General features: G+C 52.3%; 1 protein-coding gene across 3 annotated transcripts in view; it reads left to right on the top strand.

Moving 5' to 3' along the window:
- Positions 1-646: 646 nt before the first annotated feature.
- The window catches only part of KLHL26 (kelch like family member 26), a 28,406-nt gene continuing 12,421 nt past the window's right edge, over positions 647-16,631 (top strand). The window contains exon 1 of one of the 3 annotated variants that reach the window (XM_025989601.2): positions 647-792. In XM_025989601.2, coding sequence (XP_025845386.1) covers positions 716-792 — 77 coding nt within the window. In that variant the 5' untranslated portion in view covers positions 647-715. The remainder of the gene's footprint in view (positions 793-16,631) is intronic. The other 2 variants (XM_025989602.2, XM_072721169.1) reach the window with 2 other exon arrangements.

The following is a 16,631-nucleotide window of genomic DNA, read 5'->3' as shown; positions in this document are numbered from 1 at the left end:
GGAGTTAGGATTGGAGTAGAGGATGGGGGAGATAATCTGAGGGCAGGGGTTTTGGGATGTGAAAACCAGAATTGTGGTGAAGCAGGAGGTTTGGGGATCTGAGCACAGGTGACTGGGGTCTGAAAGTGTAGGTTCTTGGGCTTGAGGGTGGAGGCTCTGGGAGGGTAGGTCAGGGGAGGGTTGGAATCCACAGCCCTGTTAGAAGGGGATGAATTCCCATGTCCGAGGGAGGTCTTGGGGAGTGAATGACCCTGGAAGGGGAGGGAAAGTTCTCAGAGTTCTTGGACCACTTTCTCCCTGCTCCTCCCACGTCGGCCTCGCCCCTTCCGCTTCGTAGAACGGACCCCTCCCCAGACCTGCCGCACTTCACCTTTGGGCCAGTCCCAGCTCTCCGAGCCCCCTCCCAGGCCCCACCCACTCCTCCCTCCTCGCCTTTGCCCCGCCCCTTCCCAGAGTAGGCCCCGCCCCTCGCCGGGTCTCCGCCCTCTCCCCGCCGCGGAGCGCGCCCCTGCCTCACTGCCCCCGCCCACCCGCAGACCCCACCCCTCTCCGCCCGGGTCCCACCCCCTCAGGGTAGCAGGCCCCGCCCCCCGCCCAAGGCCCCGCCTCCTGCAGAGCAGGCCCGGTGCCGCCCCGCCCCCCCGCATCTCTGTCTCCGGGACCGGCGCGCGCGGCTCCCGTCACTCGAACGCGCGGCGGCGGCGGCGGCGGGAAGATGGCGGAGTCCGGTGGCGGCGGTGGCGCCGGTGGCGGCGGCTTCGGCGCGGGCCCGGGGCCCGAGCGCCCAAGCAGGTGAGACCCGTCCTCGGGGTGGGCCGGCACCTGCCCCGGGGCCGGGGTGACGTGTGGGGAGTCCTGGGGATCCCGAGGGGCTGAGGAGCCACCTGGGCCGGTTCGAGGGTCTTTACGGGGGATTGCGGGCTTTAGGGGGTCACAGAATACTGGGGGGGCCGAGGGCTGCTGAGCGGCAGCTGAAGGCGGTCTGGGGGCCCCAGGACCTCGAGATATCTGCATGCGGCCCTAGGAGTCTGAGGGGGCATTGAGGGGCATGGACGTCTGAAGGGAAGCCTATGGCCTCTTGACGTGTTGGGGGCATGGAGGAACTGGGGATGCCAAGGGGCCTGGGAGGCAGAGAGACCCTGAGCAGAGGACCGTGGGCAGTCTTGAGCTTGTTAAGGAGGGGACTGGTGGGAGAGCTTGAGGGGCTGAGCCCCAAGGCTTCCTGGAGGGTGCTGTAGGACCCTGAGGTGTCTAAAGGTGGTCCTCAGGGCATGCTGAGGCAAGTCCTGGCAGGGGCGAGGACTGGAAGGCTGGAGTTAGGGGGCTCAAGTGAATCTGAGGGCCTGATAGAGGCCTAAAGGGCCTAGGAAAACCTGAGAGGGGAGGCTGAGGTCCCCACCCCCCGGGGGGTGCATCACCTTGAGTCTTGTTGGACAGAGAGGGGACTGGTGTTCCCACGGGTTCTAAGGGGCTTGAGTGGGTTGTGGGTAGCCTGAGGATGCTGAGAGACCCCTGAAGGTCTAAGGAGAGTCCATCCTTGGTGCTTCTCTCCCATCTCCATGGGGTTCAAATCCTCCTCCAGGCTGGGGCACCTGGGTGGCTCAGTGGTTGAGCATCTGCCTTTGGCTCAGGTCATGATCCCGGGGTCCTAGGATCAAGTCCTGCATCGGGCTCCCCACAGGGAGCCTGCTTCTCCCTCTGCCTATGTCTCTGCCTCTCTCTGCGTGTGTGTGTCTCTCATGAATAAATAAATTAAAATTCTTTAAAAAAAAAATCCTCCTTCAGGCTAAAGGACTTGAAGCAAGGTCTTGCCCACAGACCAAGGCGGCAGAATTCATCCCCTTTGGTCAAAGGGAGGCTCCCTTTTCCTTTGTCCAAGTCCTGAGATAGATTGCTTGAGCTCCAGAATTGGTGTAGGAATTGAAGTTGTTTATATGCAGTTTTGGATTCTCAGAGGGAGGAACACCTGCCTTAGGTAACACAGCCTCCCTCTTATTGCACAAGGTCAGTGTAGCCCAGATGGCTTCCATCCTGGCCTCCCAGGAAAGCCTGTCACCCCTTGGCTGGTGAAGGAGGAAATCTGGGCTCTTCCTTGATGGTGAGCTTACAGGAGCAAATAATTTCAGTGTGATAAGTGATGAAGTTGTTCACTACCTGTGTACTCTGGAGGAGTCCTTATTGTGGAGACTTGGGCTGGTGCCAACCAGAAAAACCTGATGGCTTGGGCATAAGCTGGGCTTTAGGGGCCTGCAGCGGGGAGCAAGGAGAGATCAGAAGATTTGTAAGACATTCAGGGGTAGAGTTGGCAAGGCTTGTTGACTAGGCATGAGGTGACATGTAAGGAACAAGGGGACCACTAACCCTAGGTCCCTGCCTTGCGCCCTGGAATGGGATAACCTGGGGGCAGCAACAAGGTGTAACTAATTATATACCATATAATTCACTCATTTTAGCTGAGTAGTTGAGTTATACAGTTGTGTACCCTCTGATACAATCCAGTTTATTTTTTTAATCTTTATTTATTTATTTTTAAAGATTGTATTTATTTGTTCATGAGAGACAGAGAGGGAGGGAGAGAGAGAGAGAGAGAGAGAGAGAGAGAGAGAGGCAGAGACACACACAGGCAGAGGGAGAAGCAGGCTTCATGCAGGGAGTCTGACTTGGGACTCGATCCTGGGTCTCCAGGATCAGGCCGTGGGGCTGAAGGCGGCCCTAAACCGCTGATCCACCAGGGCTGCCCCTAATCCAGTTGTTTTTGAGAAGGCTCACATCACTCCAAAGAGTTCCCTCAGGCCCGTTGTAGTCAACCACACTCCCATCCCCAGCCCCAAACACACCCTGATCTACTTTTGCTCTCTAGTTTTGCCCTTGTAGAAATTTTACATGAATGGAATCCTACATATGTGGCTTCTTATGCCAGGCTTCTTTCCTTTAACTAAATGTTTCAGAAGTTCATCTATGTTGTCACAAGTATCAGAAGCTTGTTCTTTTTCATTGCTGCAGAGTATTCCACTATATGGACAGATAGTTTGCTTGCTCATTTACTGGTTAATGGACATTTGGATTTCTGTTTTGGCAATTACAAATAAAGTCCCTGTGAACAGCCAGGTATGCGTTTTTGTGTGATACATACTTTTATTCTTTTGGCTAAATACCTTTGGAATGGAATGACTGGGTCCTATGGTAGATGTGGGTTTAACTTTTGAAGAAACTGCCAAACTGTTTTCCAGAGTGACTGTGCCATTTGCATTCCCGCTAGCAAATGTATAAGAGTTGCAGTTGCACCCCATCGGTGCCTACACTTAATGTGGCCAGTCTGTAATTTTAGTCATTTTAAGTATATACTAGAATCTTATTTTGGTTTTAACTTTTATCTTCCTAATAAGTAATAATGTTGGATACTTCTTCATGGTGGGTATTCATATCTTTGGTAAAGTGAAAGATTCATATCTTTTAAAATCTGCCCATTTTCTAGTTGCGTTGTCTTCTTATTGCTTACTTTTAAGAATTCTTTATGTGTTCTGTCTGTAAATCGTTTATCAGATATATGATTCACAAACATTTTCTCCCTGTCTGTGGCTCGTTCTTTCTTTCTTTCTTTCTTTCTTTCTTTCTTTCTTTCTTCTTTCTTTCTTTCTTTCTTTCTCTCTCTCTCTCTCTCTCTCTTAATGATATCTTTCACAGGGAAAAATTTTGTCATTTTGATGAGGTCCAGTTTATCAGTATTCTTCCCTTATGGATTATACTTTTGGTGTCATATCTAAGAAATCTTCTTTCTTTACATTTTATTTTAAGAAGGCTGCATGCCCAGTGTAGACCTTGACACGGGGCTTGAACTCATGACCCTGAGATCAAGACCTGAGTTGAGATCAGGAGCTGGATGCTTAACCAATTGAGCTGCCCAGGTGCTGCTCTGAGAAATCTTTTCTAAATGGAGGCACTTCTTTAAAAGACATTTCCCTCACTTCTGAGATTCCCATTTGCCCCCTTCTATCCATCCCAGTGAAAAATTACAGTTGTCTAGAGCAACTGGTAGGGGAGGGGCTTTTAATCCCTGTGGTGCTCGTATGGGGAGAGGGGCAAGAATCCCTAATATGGTGAGATGGAACATGCAGGAAGAGGATCAAGTTTTGAGGAAGATTGTGGCACACAATATTTTGGCAAGGATCCCTTGAGATCTAAAGGCCTTTGTAACATTGTTCATTGTTCCAAAGCTGCCAGAGAGGCCTAGTGTATCACTTGCCCTTGCCTCATTCCTCTTCATGCTTCCACACTCCCAGGTCATGGCTTCTTAGAGCCATCTGCCTGACCACCGAGGTCTGTTAGCCCCCAGAGCACTTTTTATTTTTTTTTTAATTTTTTTATTTATTTATGATAGTCATACAGAGAGAGAGAGAGAGGCAGAGACACAGGCAGAGGGAGAAGCAGGCTCCATGCACTGGGAGCCTGATGTGGGATTCGATCCCGGGTCTCCAGGATCGCGCCCTGGGCCAAAGGCAGGCGCCAAACCGCTGCGCCACCCAGGGATCCCCCCAGAGCACTTTTTATGGTCACCTTGGATTGTTTAGTAAAATGTATATAACATTAAAAAAAATTTTATATAGCGTAAAACTCAGCCACTAAAAGTGAATGATTCAGTGATATTTAGTATTTTCACAATGTTGGGCAACTATCCCATCTATCTAATTCCAGAACATTTCCGTCTGTTCAAAAGAAAATTCTGTACCTATTGGCAGTCACTCCCCATTCCTTCTTCCTCAACCCCCTAAAACTATTCATCTAATTTCTGTCTCTACAAATTTATCTGTTTCATAAATGGAATCATACAACATGTGACCTTTTGCGTCTGGCTTCTTTCACTTTGTATAACATTTTCAAGGTTCATCCACATTGGTGTGTATCAGTAATTCATTCCTTTTTATGACTGTATAATATTTTACTATGTGGACATACCACATTTTGTTTATCCATTCACTAACAGATGGACATTTTCGCTGGTTCCACCTTTTGGGTATTTTGGATAGCGCTGCTATGAACATGCATGTTCAAATTTTTGTTGGAACACTTGTGTCCAGTTCCTTGGGGTATATATACTAGGAGTGGAGTTGCTGGGGCATATGGCTGTTGTGTGTCTTTGATCATGCTATCACCACCCAAGATTACTTGGTGTTTTTATTAATGGAAGTGCCTTGAGGGTGGAGAGCATGTCTGCCTTATGCTGTCTCGTGTGCCTGGAGCCAGGACTGCGCCGAGGAAATGAGTGTTCAAGAAATATGGCCAGGGGTGGGGAGGGAGAGAGGAAGGGATGGACGAAAAGAGTGTGGAAAAACTCTCTAGGGCCTGCAGTCTGACTGGTAGGAAGTCCTTTCTATGAGATCGGTTAGTCCTTTGCCTTTTCAGGGAGACCTGTGGGGTTGCCGAGACCTGAGGGGAGGCTGGCCTTATCTGTGAGGTTGGTTTTCCAATCTGCCAGGAGGCGCCTGCATCTGCCTTTTTGTCCCATGAAGGGTTTTGTCATTTGGCCAGGGATGGGGGCGGTTCCTGTCTTCCCCTTGGCCTTTTCAACGGTCCCACAACTCAAGAAACTGTCCTCAGGAGGGACTGAGCTCCCCCACCCCCCACCGCCCCCAGCGTTATATAACTTGTTTGTTCCAACTTTACTTTTCTGCAACCAAGGGGGAAAAAAAGAAAGAGAAAAGCTTATTCTCCTTCCTTCCCATCTCGAGGGATCAACAAAAAACTCGTTGCCTAGTAGAGATGGTCGTTAATAACCAAGCTGAACCTCCGGGATGGTTGGAGTGTGGCTGTCTCAGCCTAGGGCTTGCAGAGGGGAGGTGGGATCCTAGCTGCAGACTCACTCACACAAAAGACACTTGTTCTCTAGTGGGCCCCTCCCAGCTCCACCTCAGGCCCTCCAGGAGGGTTCAGGCTTGGGAGGGAAAGGAGGTTTGAGGCCACTTAGGGTGTTGGAGAGGGCAAGTGGAGAAATTCTCCTGGGAGTTGCACTTCCCAGCTAAAATTCCATCGCTGTAAGGTACCCAGTTGGCTGAGTTCTGGAGGGACCTTCTAGCCACAGAGGCTCTTCAGATTTTGGGTTGTTGGCATCCTCACTCCTCAGCTCATCTACCTTAAAGGTATCTGGATGGGGCCCAGTCTCGCTGACTCACACTACTCCTGGGGGCTAAAGTGAGGGTATCGGTTGAGGGACATGCTGGCCACAGGTGTTTTCATGGGAAGTTATGGCCTAGACACAGTGTGAAGGGGTTTGGCATAGTTTAGCGAGACATCTATCTGCCTCTGGCTTCATGACCTTTGCTTGTGTAAACTTTCTTAACAAGCCCTCTCTGGTGGTGTCCTAAATTGCTGCCACTCAGCCCTGAGGCCCTGGAAGAGTCCAGCCTCTCAACCCTGTATGAAAGACTGGGGGATCTTTTTCTTTCTGAGAAGGTTCTTGTTCCTTTGGTTTTGTCCTCTTTTTAGCCAAGAGGGAGAGGTAGGGGTTTGACCCTTCAGAAATGAGGCCTCAGCTCTTCCTCTTGAGAATTCTGGGAGATTTGGTGGTAGCGGGTGCCTCATCAGACCTACCTGTGTCTGTGGTCCCTCCTCTGGTGAGCAGCGCCACCCCACACACTCACTGTGTACCATGGGCATGTTTGCAGCCCTCTGTGCCTTAGATTGCTCATCTGGGAAGTGGGACCATAGGCCTACTGGGCAGGGTAGCAGTGACGAAGCAGACTAGGGCAAGGGTGTGCTCGGGGGGCGCCTGGCACATTGCCTGTGTATCTTATCTAAGTGTTAGTGCAGAAGTGGCGGTGTTATCCTTTGGTCCTGTCGCTGCCAACATTCTGTCTACTGTGCCCTCATGGGGTGTGACGGGATTTCCGGCAGTTGCTGGCAGATCTTGCCTACAAGTCAGTGTGGCAGGTGGGGAAAAGAGAAAGTTGGTAGGTTAGTCCATTCTCGCTGCTAAATATAAAAAATTGGGTAGCTTATAAACAACAAACATATTTCTCAAAGTTCTGGAGCCTAGGAATTCCAAGATGGAGGCTCCAGAAGGGTTGGTGTCTGGTGAAGCCACTTTCTGGTTCATAGATGGCTGTTTTCTTACTGTGTCCTCAAATGGTAGAAGGGACAAGAGGGCACTCTGGGGTCCCCCCTTTTAAAAAGATTTTATTTATTTATTTATTTATTTATTTATTTATTTATTTATTTTTAAAGATTATTTATTTATGATAGAGAGAGAGAGAAAGAGAGAGAGAAAGAGAGGCAGAGACACAGGCAGAGGGAGAAGCAGGCTCCATGCAGGGAGCCCTACGTGGGACTCGATCCCGGGACTCCAGGATCACGCCCCGGGCCAAAGGCAGGCGCCAAACCGCTGAGCCACCCAGGGATCCCCGATTTTTTTTTTTTAAAGTAATCTCTATACTCAGTGTGGGGCTCAAACTTACAAGCCCTAGATCAAGAGTCACATGTTTTGACTGAGCCAGTTAGGTACCCTAGGGCCCCCCATTATAATCAGGGCACTGATCCCGTTCATGGCTCCACCCTTATGACTCAATCACCTCCCAAAGCACCCCCCTCAGCCACCTTAACACCATCACATTGAGGGTTAGATTTTAACATGTGAATTTCAGGGGGATACAAACATGCAGTTGGCTGAGCTATTGGGAGGATGGTGGCACCATGACTTTGTGGTCATGGGAGGGTCAGTGGCAGGGCAGTAGGAGAATGGAACAATTGGAGTCCAAGCCACTTCTGCAACATGGAGAGGGCAGATGCCTCCATGTGGGCCCGGCATCTGCCAACAGTGCAGAGCACAGCTCCGTGGGTCTCTGCAGATTATTGGGGTGGGAGCAGTTGAGTCTGCAGCAAGCTGGAGGGAGCACTGGGCTGGAGGTGCTAGAAGGCTAGAGGGCGGGCCAAGCAGCTCAGCTCCTCCTCCCCTGGGAGCGAGGCGCCCCTTTCCTCACCTCGCCAGCAGGGTCTTGTGAGCTTATGATGTGAAATTGCTCTGAAAACTGCTCAGTTCGCCCCGAATTGTGGAGCATTTGTCTCACAGCTGGACCGCTTCCACCTGGTAGCTGTGACTCCCCTGGGGCACGGCCTTCTTGTCGTCGGCCATTGGGATAGAAAGGTTTTATTAGCCTCCGCTATCATAGTGCCATCTCCAGGGAGCCCATGCCGTGTGTCATCCCACTTTTCTTCACGCCAGTTATTTTTTATTGCCTATCCGCATGGGAGAGCTTAGCGAGCCCAGGTCGGAGGTTTGTGCTTGCATCCCCACAACCCCCACCCAGATACTTTAAAAGTGGGGCTTTCTCTGCATTCCTGCCCTTTGGTCTTAGGGCATGTTGCAGACTTGGGGTTGAAGGCCCTAGAGAAGGATGGGAAGAGTAAGGGGATGGGGAAGAAAGGCCCAGATAGAAATAATTCCTCAAGAGAGGTGACTCTTGGGAAGCCCTGGTGGTGCAGCGGTTTAGCGCCGCCTGCAGCCCGGGGTGTGATCCTGGAGACCTGGGATCGAGTCCCACATTGGGCTGCCTGCATGGAGCCTGCTTCTCCCTCTGCCTGGGTCTCTGCCTCTCTCTTGCTCTCTCTGAATGAATAAATAAATAAATCTTTAAAAAAAAGAGAGAGAGAGAGGTGACTGGCATCCTGGGCTCCTTTCTCTTGTGTAAAGGACTCGTTTGATGCCTTTCTCTTCCTCTGGTGGATGGTTCCTGTGCTGTGCTTGGTGCTGGGCATGTGGGCCCTCAGGACAGTCAGGCCTTGCCCACATGGGACATGCCAGTAGAGTTAGTAAGACAGTTGTGCAATCATTTCTCCATGTTTGCCATAAATGATCCTGAGGCCAAGTTGGAGGTTCCTGCCTTTTCTGGAAGGTTCTGAGAGTCTCCTCATGAATGAGGTTGAGCTGAATCTGATGGTTAGTGTCATCAGCTTGAGGGAAGGGGGTAATGGGAAGTAGACTATTTTCTGGGTATGGACAAGTGGCATGTGTAGGTTCTTCAGCCAAAAGCCTGGGTTTTCGGGGTCATGAAGGTGAGAGGAACTGGAGGGGGTAGGAGGGAAGGAGGCTGAGAAACTCGGGGTGGAGGTGGAAAGTTTGAGTCGGCGGGGGGGACTTGGATCAGATTTGTGTTTGGGAAGGATCCCTTTTTTAAGAGACAAGGGAGCCTGGACCTAGGTGGGAGCTGTAGAGATAGTAAGGTGGGCATGGGTTTGGGGAAGATTTGGGATTAAAATCGTGCCATATGCTGATCACTGGTGGAGGCCAGGCACAGAGTCACTGGCTCTCAGGTTTCCTCCAGGGATCGAGGAGTGAGTACTGGGGAAGGACTTATCTGGCAGGCAGGAGGTAGGACAGGGCCCTACTTGCCTGCAGCTGTGCTGCCTATGAACATCCAATGGAGAGGGGAGGCAGAGGTGGACATCGGCCTGGAGGGCTGGATGGCTTGTCTCTGCTCTGGGAAGCCCTCATGCCTCTCCTTGGTCAAGGGCCTCAGGTCTTCTAGCGAGCAGCTCCTCTCAGGAATGTCCCTTCTGATGCGAAGAGGCAGAGGCGTTGGCCTAGCCTTAGCCACCCTGGGAGGTCTCCTCAGTTTCAATTCTGTGCCCCCACCCTGAGCTTCACCTTGGGAGCACATACCACACTACTCTTATTGTTCTCTCTCCCCTCATCTGTTGGCACATCATGTTGGTTCCACCTTTGAGCCACATCCTTGTGTGGCCCCCTCTTCCATCTCTTCCTCATTCCCTCTTGAAGCCACCATCGGCTCTTGCCCTCCTGGCTGCTCCCCATACTTTGGCCAGTGGGTCCGTCCCATGATATGCATCAGAACATGTCGCTCTGCCTGCTACCTGCGAGGGGAGTTCCTCACTCTCAGAACAAATATTGCTTTTCCATGACCCCCACCCCCACCCCACCCTCATAGTGAGGTCCTGCCCACCCACTGGGCCCTGTGTGCTTCCACAGCCCTACTGGTCTCCTAATAGCACTCCTCTGGCACCCCTCCTGGGCCTTTGACCTGGCTCTTCCATGGCTAGAGTGTCCTGTCCCAGTGCTTTGCACAGCTCCAGTGTTGCCTCATTGGGGCCTGGAGGCTCTGTCCACCCATCTCTGTGCATCCTCTGCCCTGTGTCCGCAGTACATTCTATACACTTAAAGGCCCATGTCCCCTAGAATGTATGCTCCCCAAGGGCAGAAGTTCCCCATGGTGGCTCTGATTTGATCCAGCAAACCTTACACATAGTCTGTGATAGGTTTCTGAGGGGACCTGGCCTGACCTGGAGGCTTCTGGAACAGCCTTCTGCACTGCCCCTTTTTCTCACTGTATGTAATGGCATGGTCTGGGTAGAGAAACAGAAGCAGGCATGTTAGCGAATCAGCCTGTTAGAAACCAGCAAGCAGTGCCCTTTGGTGTGGGCTATGTTTAGTTAGCGAGCAGGCCCTCGGCCCTGTGTCCCAAGGACGGAAACGGCCAGCCACTCTCCCTGTCCAGCTGCCTGCAGTGGGAAGTGGGGGCCGGGCCGCGGGGTCCCCACTGCGGGCGGACCGCCTTCCTCCTGTGGTAGCCGCTCCGCAGCTGTGCAGACGAGCTCTTAACACTTGTTAACCCCGAGTCTCCAGTCTCTTCCTCCTCGCCCTCCCCTCTCCCGTGCTCTCCGGAGAGGACTGCTCGGGATTCACAGAACTCGTCCCCCACGGCTGAGGGAGCGCTTCCCTAGCATTCTTGCTCCGTGGAGCAGGAGCGGGTTTTGGGGCGCCGCCAGCGCGGTGTCAGACCCCTGGCCAACCGGCCGAGTGGCTGGTTTCCTCGCGTACACCGCTTCACCGCGCACGGAAAATATTGTGATTCGGGAGGAAGTAACCGGCACCTTTGGGGAATCACAGACCTTTCCTGTGAGGGAAGCAGCTTCCGGAATTGAACAGCTCAGCCGAGAGGAAATCTTGAGGGGCGGACCTTTGGGCTTTTAAAGGCCTCGAGGGGGGTCACCCGAGATTGAGGCCGAAGATGTTTTCTGACGCCACAACTGCGAAATTCCACAGGGGTCAGAGACAGAGCGGGCGGGAGCGGGCTGGGCTGCATATCCGGAGAGCTCTCCTCTCTACGGGATGTGAGAATTTGAAGCAGCCTGCTGAAGGAAGCAGGAGCAGACAGGATCACCAGAATCTGCCGAGCCCTGAGCGGGGAGCAGGGCATTCTCCGAAGGTGGGGTTTAGTGGGTGGCACTGTGTCCTTGAGGCGACAGGCTTGTAAAGGAGCCCCACTGAGGACCCCCAAGGTGGCCTCCTCTTAGAAAACTGGTAACTGTATTTAAAAGTTGTAACCATGTGCCTGCCTTGGTGAAGTCTGGTGGGTCCCAGGAGGGTGTCTCTTGCCCTTTTCTCTCTGTCTCTGTCATGCAAGGGGGTAAGGCAGGACAGTTGAGAGCACACAAATGTTTACGCTCCACGTGAGTCACTTACGGAAGCAAGGGGTGGTGTTTTTCTTGCTGCGGCTGATGGCATCGGACAGCCCTGCAGCTCCAGTCTTAGGCTTGCTTCCAGCATTTTAGCATTTAGAGTTGCTGAACTTTCACGGTGGGGGACATGGGGAGCTTGCTGACCTTTCATGGAGAGACGGCTGTCTTGTCACAGGCAGACAGGACTCAGGCTGAGTATAGCCGCTATGCACTTGCTGCAGATCACCCAGCTTGGACTTCCTCAACCACCCCCTGCCCCTCCCATCCCTGGGGTAGAAAGCCTGTGTGCAGTACAGGGAGAGGCAGCAGCTGGAGAAGTGGTAACTCCGTGGTGTTTTTTTCAGAGGCTCATCTGGAATATGGTGGACAGGAGCCCTAGATCAGAGGCTTCTGACATTGAAAGCCCCCTTTGGTTATGAGCGCCAGAAACTCAATTCTGTTCCTTCAATTAGAAAATAAAAGTTCATTGTTCACATTAAACAAACAAACAAACAAAAAGTTTGGGGAGAGTTCTCGTTTTAGTTACATTGAGATTCAGGGGCTCAGATGATTTCCTTAGAATCCGCGACTCCTTTCTCTCATCTCTGCCTTCCCTCTTGGCTGGTCAAGGTGACCTCATCTTGCTCTCCACCATCCTAGCAACCTCAGGGGAAGGTGAATCTCCATTCTGGTGGCTTCAGCAAAAGTCCCAGGGAAGGCACTGATTGGATCACATGGGTCATCCCCCCCCCCCCCATCCTGTGGCCAGGGATCTCGGAGGTTCTAATTGGTCATGAGTCTCCCTTTGCAGTCCAGAGATGTGTGATTCCTCCCACTGGGGAATAGGAGGTTCCCTGAGGAAAACAGGAGGCCCTTATCAGAAGAGAGGAGGGATGTTGGCATTCCTTAAAATGGAGGTATTTATGACAGGTACCTTCTGATGCCTAAACTTGTGCTCCTAAAAAAAAAAAAAAAAAAAAAGGGATCCCTGGGTGGCGCAGCGGTTTGGCGCCTGCCTTTGGCCCAGGGCGCGATCCTGGAGACCCGGGATCGAATCCCACGTCGGGCTCCCGGTGCATGGAGCCTGCTTCTCCCTCTGCCTGTGTCTCTGCCTCTCTCTCTCTCTGTGACTATCATAAATAAATAAATAAATTTAAAAAAAAAATAAATAAACTTGTGCTCCTGTTGGAAAGGCCAGACTGAGCCATCTCCATATCTGCATCTCCCTGTGTCTGGCCTAGCACCACTGGTCATGAGCATGTGCCATTTGGCAGAACTATTTCTTGTGGCCTCAGCACCTATCCTGCCAGGTGAGGTAGCTGGACTGGACACTGAGATGCTGGAATTTGGCAGTGCTAGAGTCTCACTGGGTTTTTGAACAAGTGGTCCTTCAGGGCCATGTAGTCCTGTATCTTCTTGCCTGGTCTGTAGAGTGAAGGGGTTTTGCTATTCAAGTGGCTCCATCTACAAAGCCTAGTGCAATGGGGGTGATGTGGGGGGATAGACTGACTGGAATCAGCCTTGTGTCAGTGGGTGGGAATGGGAATGAAATAGGCATAGCCTCAGCCTGAGACTTATCCACTAGTCTGCCCCTGGTACTCCTCACATGGAGGCCCTGGCTGGGCTTTGAGGGGAAAGGGAGACTGTGGAGAACCCTGGCTGGGATATGAGAAGAGAGATCTCCTTTCAGAAGGCTCAGAGGGTAATGTGGCAGAGGTGCATGGAAGAGCTGGTGAACTTGGAAGTGTGGCATAAGGAGGAAGGTTGGGTGGGGGCAGGAGAAGTCAGCCCTTCAACACAGGGAACAGTCTGAGCAAAGTGTGGAGGCCAGACATTCTAGAAAAAAAATCCTGCTGAGTGCTTCCTAATTGAACCCAATCAAAGGATAACATACCCAGTCCCAGAACTTGGACCAGGAGATTGCATGGAGGGGATGAAGAGAGCAGATATATGCAGTAGATATCTGCAAGGAGCAGAGATATGAGTTAGGCTCCAGCCAGCCAATGCTGTCACCTGGTAGCCATCCACTTGCCACCTCACTGATCCGTTTACCCACCTATCCACCCGTCTGTCTATCCGTCCATCTACTCATCCTTCCATCCATCCACTAATCCACCCACTCAGTCATCTAATCAACGAACATGACTGAGCTCTGAGCACATGGTGCCAAGTACCAGACCATAGCAGGAGACAGAACCTGCCCTGCCCTACCCTGGAGAGGCTCCTGTTTCAGCCTCAGAGAGTTAGGCTGGAAACGGATGGTGTACTAGATGGAGCAATGATTAGGGAAGACAAATAGTGTTGGGTTGGGGTCAGAGAGACATAGGGCCCTGGGTGAGGCTCTCCCAGTGTGACCTGATACAGTGGGATTACACCCCTCATAGTGGCTGGAGGATTATTGGGATAGTGCATACTCTTGCCCTGCCACCATTGAGGAGCTACATCCTGCCCTTCCTGCTGTCCAGCTCTATGTTCAGTTAATGTTCAGTGTCCTTGGAGAGTGGTCTCACCCCAGCCTTGGTCTCCCCATCTGTATCATGGAGGTGATATGGGGTCTACCCACTTGGGCCTACAGAGAGGCCAATACCAGCCAGGGCCTCTTGTGTGCTGTATAGCCTTGGGTGGGTGCTTGAACATCTCTGTGCTTCAGTGTTGCCATCTCTAAGATGATGAGAATAGTGGTATCCTTCTTTCCATACTGCCCACCAAGAAGTGAACTGAGAGCCACATTTGTACCTACCCTGGCCCACAGCCCTGCATGGAGTGGGTGCTCACTCTGCAGGGCAGGGAGGGGCAGAGGTACTGTGAAGGCAGAAAACTTGTTGCTGGTGAGGGAAGTAGGGCCTGGGTGTCCGCTTTTCTTTCTAGGTTTGAGCAATGGCCATAGTTTGATGGGTTTGGGATTGGAGGAATGCTGCCACAGGATCCTCCTGTCCATCAGCAGTGGCAGGTCTCCATATGTCCTAGGGTCAGACAGAGGCTGAGGTGATGATGGCACAGGGTCTGGGTAGGAGGTTACAGCCCAGCTTGAGGGACACTGGGCTGACAGTGGCCCATGAAAAATGAGGCTGTGGAGGGCCACAGGGGGCTTAGGTGGGAGAGTGATGGGGTTCAATATTGTTAGCTTTCCTAAATGGGAGGATGGGCAGTGTCTGCAAAGTTCTAGCTGTGACCCAGTGAATATTTGGGGAATGTAGGGATCCGTGTGGTTTGTCCCTGTCATAGAAGGGCAGGATGACCAAGCTGGCAGGGCCTGCTTTGCGTGGAGCTGGCACTGAGCGTGACCACCTCATGCCAGACTCTGTGTATATGGAATCTTGGGTGGGCTTCCAGGTGGGCTTGCCAGGGTCTCATTGTTTGGCTTGTGTTATATGGGGGCAAACCCCAGCCTCTACTCCCAGCTCTGAGGAGTTTACTTCCCCTGGGTTTCTCAGTTGGCTACGTGTCTGACTCTTGATCTCAGCTTAGTTCTTAATCTCAGGGTCATGAGTTCAAGTCCCGCTTAGTGAGAAGCTTTACTTCTCTCACCATGCTGGGTCCTTGGTCCTTGGGAGGATTCAGGATGGTTCTTTCAAGGTGGATGTGGGTTCCAGAACCTCTGCCTGCCTGTCTCAATGACCTTTCCACCCTCAGGCTCCCTGGCTGTTGTGTGGGGGCTCTCAGGAGTTGTCAGCCTCAGGTGCCTGCAGGTTGCATGGTTATTTCCTGCTGGGAACTCCCTGATACCCCCTCTCTTCTGTCACCCTGTCACTGCCTGGCGAGCCCAGACAGGAAGGAGCCAAGGACATATACATAGGGAGATAACTGTGATGATGATGCCATGAAGAAGGTGAAGTGAGCAAGGGTGGCCTGAGGCTCCTCTGCAGGATTCTGGGAGGGCATCTCTATAGGTAATATGTTTCCAGGACGGACTCAGAGTGGGCTCTGACAATGTCCACACCTCCAGCTCTTGGAGGCAGGTTGAGTGGGAAGGAGTGGATGAGATTCTGCCCCTGTCTATTGGCCTGGTGCACCTGCCCTCCTGGCACAGATCCACTCATAGGGTGCACAGAGAGGCCTTGTCTGGGCATTCTGTTTTAAATTATCGAAGAAGATGTGGGAAAAAAACCCAGCATGATGACGAGGAATGAGAAATAAACAACTCCTGATGGCATAGAGAGGGCCCAGGTTCATTGGGGGACATGGGATCTAGGGGCCTTGCTGGATTTCTTCTCTTCCTTTCTTGGTCTTTTTCTCCTTCCCTCTGGGTGTCTGTCCCCCTCTGTCTGAGTCTGTGTCCCTCTTTCTCTGAGTCTTTGTTCCCTGTAGATCTCTGTTAGTGCTTTCATGTCCTGGCCTGCTGGGACGCTGCAGTGAGGATCTTCATCTGCTCCTGGGCTCCACGCCTGTCCACCCAGAAGCCCTGGTCTTTTGTCTATCCCCTTGGGAGCCTAGGGATCAAGACCTTATCAGGAGGGATAGCCCCAGGAATGGGCCTGCTGCCGCCTAAGGGGTGAGGAGGGCGGGCTGGCCTCTGGTGAGCAGTCCCAAGAGAAAGCACAGTGACGTGAGCATGGGGGCTGCTGGCCAACCTGAGCATTTGAGGGCTCGTGCAAGGTGCCAAAACATGGTGACTCTATCCTTTGGGCTGGGAGCACAGTACCCAGAGCTGTGAAATATTGTGGTAACCATGGCAACAGTAGCTGGGGGTGTCTGCCTTTGTGGGGCATGTGGGACTCTGGCTCAGATGCACTTTCACCCACGGAGCTGCATGCTTTGGAGCCAGAACGATGGCCTTGGCAGTCAGCAGGTTGTGGTACAGCAAGAAGTAGAAACCAGTGCCGAGCGCCTTGCAACTGTAGGGGCTGTGCTGGGCCTCAGTTTCCCTGTCTTGGAGGGGGATTCATAAGGTTACATGTGAAGAACCACGCCTGGCATGTGCTCAATCAGTGGGCCTGCCTTGTTAAGAGTCAGAAGTAGATGGGAAGGAGAAGGCAGAGAAGTTTCCAGTATGACTGGAGGACAGGGGGTAGGGAGAGGGTGTTGTGTGAAATAGGGCAGAGAGGTGGACCAGCTGGCTGCCAGAGCTTCTCCATCCCCCACCCTGCCTCTGGGTTCTGTCTCCCTCTCTGGGTCTCTATCCCCTTTTCTCTGGGTCTCTGTCCACACTCCCCCTCCCCCAGTTTCCCTCCCCACTTCATTCTGGG

This window comes from Vulpes vulpes, chromosome 9 (assembly GCF_048418805.1).
Source record: "Vulpes vulpes isolate BD-2025 chromosome 9, VulVul3, whole genome shotgun sequence".
Lineage (NCBI taxonomy): Eukaryota > Metazoa > Chordata > Mammalia > Carnivora > Canidae > Vulpes > Vulpes vulpes.
This window is presented reverse-complemented; position numbering and strand designations above follow the sequence as displayed.